The sequence below is a fragment of the Protopterus annectens genome, chromosome 8.part0 (genome assembly GCF_019279795.1).
Source record: "Protopterus annectens isolate FY-2018-M chromosome 8.part0, PAN1.0, whole genome shotgun sequence".
NCBI classification, from domain to species: Eukaryota; Metazoa; Chordata; order Ceratodontiformes; family Protopteridae; genus Protopterus; species Protopterus annectens.
The window spans coordinates 1,290,517,146-1,290,523,145 of record NC_056741.1 but is presented as its reverse complement, the minus strand read 5'-3'; the positions used below and the strand labels follow the sequence as shown (position 1 = coordinate 1,290,523,145).

Genomic DNA, 6,000 nt, shown 5'->3' with positions numbered 1-6,000 from the left:
TGGCACGTTTCACAGAAATCTGCAGAAATTACTGTACACAAAGTCACATTACCAAGCCTTTGAGTACTGCAGTCTAACAGTTTTAGGTGCAATGGATTCTAGATGCAGAATTATGGTTCTGCACACAAATTACAAGGTAGAATAAATTCTCAAGCATGAGAAAAACTTTTACTTTACAATACACCAGAATGGTTACAACTGAAAACAGTAAAACACCTGAATTTAAACTCTGCTAACACCGGCATCTGTCAATGATTAGACACCATCTTAACAATTAAAACAACATGCAAAGAAGAAAGTGAAATGAAAAGCAACAATCTCCTTCCGAACAACACTGACAGCTATGTCATAAGTTTTGCAGTAGTAAGTTCTTACTGGCTCTGTTCTGCTTCTGTCTGTGCCACCAGTTCGTACATGTGCACACCATAGTCTGAGGTAATCACATAGAAGGCATTCTTGTCTGCAAATACAAAATCAATGATTAAATGAACACACTTTTAATACAGCATAGCAAGAGTGAGCAAAATATAAGTTAATGAAAACATACAGTTTACTAGACAGGGCTGCATAACTCAGCACACTCACTCATTTACTCCAAGACTGTTTTCATCTTTAATAGCCATGCATGAAATCAATATTGATAAGCAGTAGTAATATTTGTTTTCCGGAGTAGAGTGGTGATCTCGATAGACCTTTTTCATACACTGCCTGGGAGTTGTAACTGGTTAAAAGACTTGTTCCGAGCCACACAATTAGACAATGGAGGCTGAGGGAATTAGGAGTTATATACTTACCATAACTTGATATCTGTATTGTCCATTTACATTCTTCCTCACTGCTGAGTATCGAATCAGACATCTGATCTGACATGGCCACATTTCCAAGACTTACGATCAGAGTCTTGAGCTCCTCCCTCTCCCATAATGCATCATATCTTCTCTTAACACCTCAGATCAGGTTTGCTGCAACATATACAGAAAATTAGTAATACAAAAAGAATAGCTGTGTAAAATATTACCATAATCATAGATGTCCTTCTCTTCTATATGCTGTAGTACTCATAACATGGGGGAGTCTGCCTCCTGCTGAGTTGTATGCCTGGCCAGTATACAAAAGTCTAAATGCTACTGTAGGGTACATATGATGTACAGCTAGCGTACGTCGGTCATAAACAGACATCAGGTACAAAGCGGACGTCAACACGTACCAACCTCAGAAATTAATGTCGTAATGCACCAGTCTGATAAGGTGAGAAAAAACATGCAACCAGGGACTAGGCAAGCATCAGGGGGAGAAAGCAAAACTGCAACATATAGAGGAGAAGGACATCTATGGTTATGGCAAGATTTTACACAACTATTCTATGTTCTTCTATTCACATGGTGCGGTATTCATAACATGAGGGCGAGTGCCAAAGCTCATGCAGAGGAAGAAAGTACAGTTGTGTACCTACCATAAATGTAGATGTTAGAGTGTATTCACTGTTGCAGTCATTACACTCGGGTTATCCTGCTGGCAGGCTACCCGCAGTCGGGTTATCCTGCTGGCAGGCTACCCGCAGTTGGCCAGAGTTCCAAAGTCTAGGTCCAGCGTCAGTTGCTGTCGCTTCTTCCCTGAAGTCAGTGCGCCAGGGGTATAAAAGATGCAACTGAAGCCATTTTCTTCAGTTTTGCTTGCCCCAGATGTCAGGTGCCCCAAAATTGGTAGGCAGAAAATTATGCCAATAAGTACGCATGCACAAAAATAAACAATTCCTTCATCTATAAGCAAATACACCACATAGGTTGTATAGGATAGAGAAGTACAGATATGTCCCAGCAAAGAAAGGGGGATGGTGGGTGGGTAACCTGGACTACAAAAGTGAATACACTCGAACATCTACATTCATGGTAGGTACACAACTGTTCTATGTTCATCGTGTTTCACTCTTGCAGTCATTACATTTGGGTTGAATCCCACAGCTGAGGTTGGGTGGCTGGTCCTAAATAGGATTAGGAGACGCTACCAGGCCCTGCAGAACTGCAGTGGCAAAGCCTGGTCTGGATTTAGAGTAGAGAGGTAAGTGGTAGTGCTTGGTGAAAGTGTGCACTGAACTCCAGGTCGCAGCTTCTAAAATGTCTTTGGTTGGTACTCCTCTGAGAAAGGCTGCTGAAGTGGCTGGTGCTCTGGTAGAATGTGGCCTAATGCCCTTAGGCACCGATTTGCCATGTTGTGCATAGCAGAAGCGAATGCAGTGTCCTACCCATTTTGAAATAGTCTGCTTTGAGATAGGCTTTCCTTGTGATCCTGCAGCATAAGCTACAAACAGTTGCTCAGTTTTTTCTGAAAGCTTTTGTTCTGTCCAAGTAGAATCGTAGCTGTCTGTGTATGTCCAAAGCGTGCAGAGGTCTCTCCCCTTCATTCTGGGGATTTGGATAGAAAGTTGGCAAATGAATTGTTTGGTTAAGAGCCACACTGGAAACCACCTTTGGCATAAATGTTGGGTTTGTCCTTAGAGAGACCCTGTCCTGATGAAAAATGATGAAAGGTTCCACTGTCATTAATGCCTGTAACTCTGAGACTCTTCTTGCTGAAGTTATTGCTAGGAGCAGAGCAGTTTTCCATGATAAGAATTTTATATCAGCTGTGTTGTCAGGCTCAAAAGGAGGCAGTGTGAGCTTTTCTAAAACAAAACTGAAGTCCCAAGTAGGTATTGGTGCTCTCTTTGGCGGTCTTATGTTTTTTGCTCCTCTGAGGTACTGTCTTAGTAGTGGATGTGAAAAAATAGAAGGTTCCGTGTTGTAATGAGCTGAAATGGCAGAGGCATGGATCAATAGATGAGAAGGACAGGCCTTTGTTCAGCATCTCAGTTAGGCATTGTAAAATCTGAGGAATATTTGGAACAAGTGGTTCGAGTCCTTGTGCCTGGTTCCAAGCACAGAATCTCTTCCATTTTTCTGCATAAGATTTCCTAGTGCTGTGCCTCCTGGCTTCTAAAATGACATCCATAACAGCTTTAGAGAGAGGTGTGGTCTGAGTGGCTATATTATCTGCCATGCAGCCAGACTTAAGGTTCTGAGTTGGCTGTGCAGAATCTGATTGTTTTGTTGAGTCAGAAGATGAGGAATTTGAGGTAAAGGCCAGGCTGGGCCTTGAGACAAGCTCTTTAGGATTGGGTACCAGTGCTGGCGTGGCCAGTCTGGGGCAATTAGGATCATTTTTGGCTTCTCTTGTCTGACTTTAGGAGCACCTTGGGAAGAAGAGGCAGTGGAGGGAAGGCATAAACTGTCAGGGTTTTCCAGCTGAATGATAGAGCATCCACTTTCCATGCTTGTGAGTGATAATTTCTTGTGCAGAATTTCTGTAGTTGGTAGTTGTGAGGGGAAGCAAAAAGATCTATGTCTGGGCGTCCCCATTTCCTTGTTATCATGATGAAGACCTGTGGATTTAGTTTCCATTCATGAGGATCCATGAGATTTCTGCTTAGTTCGTCTGCCAGTGTATTTTTCGTTCCTGGCAGGAATTGTGCCTGCAGATGTACTTGATAGGTCAGTGCTGTGCTCCACAAAGTCATGGCTTGCCTGCAGAGGGGGTAGGAATGTGTGCCCCCTTGCTTGTTTATGTACCACATAACTGTGGTATTGTCCGTCTTTAGTAATAGTTGTCCTGGATGAAGTAGATCCTTAAAGGCTGTCAGGGCATTCTGTACAGCTAGCATCTCTTTTTGATTGATGTGAAGATGCATTTGTTCCTTGGGCCACGTGCCCTGAATACATTTTCCTGCCATGTGTGCCCCCCAGGCATAATCCGATGCATCCGTTGATATTGTCTGCCTGGCTGTGGGTAAGGTGAAAGGCTGTCCCTTGTTGTGGTGACAGGCCCGGGACCACCATCGAAACTCCTGTTGTAGGCAGGGAATTAGAGTTATTATTGTTTCCAGGCTGTGGCAAACTTGAGTCCAAACACTTTTTAGATACCATTGTAGTTTCCTCATGTGCAGTCTTGCATATGGAATTAGTAGAATGCAGGGTGCCATGAAGCCCAGGGCCTGCAGAATTTTTCTTGCAGGGAGTTGGGTCTTTGTTGCCATCATTTGAAAGTAATGAGTCAGTTGCCTTTGCTTGTCTGGCGTGAGATAAGCCATCTGGGCAGTTGTATTTAAGCTTGCACCCAGGAATATTATCTCTTGAGAGGGCACTAGTTTTGATTTATTTTCATTTATTGAGTACCCTAGGCAAATTAGTACTCTTTTCACAAACGCCAGATGTTTTAGTAGAATGTCCTTGCTCTCTGCTTGAATAAGGCAGTCGTCCAAGTAGGGATATATTTGAATTCCTCTTTGTCTGCAATATGCAATTACTGGTGCCAGGCATTTTGTGAAGGCCCTGGGCGCAGTAGATAAGCCAAAGGGCAGTGCAGAGAATTGGTAATGCACTGAGCTAGCTATGAATCTGAGGTATCTTCTGCAAGATTGTCTGATTGGGACATGCAGGTATGCCTCCTTGAGGTCCAAAGTAACTAGCCAAGCCTTCTTGCCCAGCATGGGCAGAAGTTGCTGCAGTGTTAACATTTTGAATTTTGGAACATCCAGGAAAGTATTTAGGAATGACAACTCCAGTATTGGTCTCCAGGCTTTGTCCTTTCTGGGTACTAGGAAAAGTCTTGAGTAAAATCCTTGTCCCTGTTTTTGCTGTGGTACTCTTTGAATAGCTCCCATGTCCATGAGATCAGCAATTTGCTTTTGTGCCTCTGCCCATTGATTTTGTGGCAGGTCCGGCATACCTTTTGATTTTGGAAGGGTGTGAAAGCGGAACCTGTAACCCTGAGAAACAATATTCAGTACCCATTTGTCCTGGGTGATTATGTGCCAATTTTGTGAGAAAAGTGCTAGTTTTCCCCCTAAGGATGCTGCCAAAAGGTAAGTGCTTGGCATTTGTAGAGGGGAGTCACTGGGACTGTTTCCTATAAGGTTATGATTTGTCTTCTCCTCCTCTGGGGGCTGAAGCACCCCATTGTTTAGGTCTGTAGGAGCCTTGGGGCTGAGATCTGCCTCTTGGGCGTCTGTATCTGCCTCTTTGTGGCCTGTCTGACACCGGAAAGGACCAATTTTCTGAAGGCCAGTTTCTGCTAAACCTAGGTGGTTGTACCTGTAAGAAATCCTTTACTGTCTGCATTGATTTTGCTTTATCCTCCATTTTCTGTAACACCTCTTCTGCCTTAACACCAAACAAAGTATCATGGTGTAGTGGAGCATCCAATAATTTTACTTTAACATGTTCAGGTAAACTTTGTTCTTTCAACCAAGCATGTCTTCGAATGACAGAGCCTGTAACAGCGGCTCTACAAGAACCACAATAATTCACTCAGGAAGTCCAAATGAGGGTATGAGACCAAACAATAAAGAATCCAACGATAAAGTAGTGATAAAAATACAGCGTGAACACACAGAAGTAAAATCCAGGTTGTTTAATAACGCTTATATCCAAGGAAGTACGTTTTCGAGTATCTTCATCAGAAATACAAACACCAATGCTTTGAATAGTACACTCCTTATATACATTACTAATTAATTGAATCAAATAATGGAATAATAGAATAACTGATTACATTTTTAAAAAAACCCTTGCAGTTAAAAAATTAAAATATGTAAATATTTTGTTCTCATTTAATATTTAATCAAATAAAATTTCACAGATAGTGTATAAATGTACTTATTGAACTTAAGCTTTTAAAACATATCAATAAATAACATTATAAAGCTTTGCCAGTATAAAAAATAATAACATAGAAAAATAATAGCATTAGAATGGTGTTCTATCACCATCTAATGGACAAGCAGAAATTCACAACTTTGCAGCTCTTAACTTTAAGTCAGGAACAATAAAAAGCATATCATTCAGACCAGGTTCTTTTGTGGCATCCAAAATTATTTGCCAATACAATTCCCTATACTCCAGTCTTGTTTCCCACATGCCACCCCTGATTTCTTTGGGTACTACCTCCAGAACAAAGAAATGAAAA

The 6,000-nt window shown here is 41.9% G+C and overlaps 1 protein-coding gene across 6 annotated transcripts in view; it reads right to left on the bottom strand.

The window, feature by feature from the left end:
* The window catches only part of ARHGEF1 (Rho guanine nucleotide exchange factor 1), a 3,019,431-nt gene that overhangs the window by 494,343 nt on the left and 2,519,088 nt on the right, over nucleotides 1–6,000 (bottom strand). For all 6 annotated transcript variants that reach the window (XM_044080805.1, XM_044080809.1, XM_044080807.1 and 3 more), the window contains one exon: nucleotides 376–460. In XM_044080805.1, coding sequence (XP_043936740.1) covers nucleotides 376–460 — 85 coding nt within the window. The remainder of the gene's footprint in view (nucleotides 1–375; nucleotides 461–6,000) is intronic.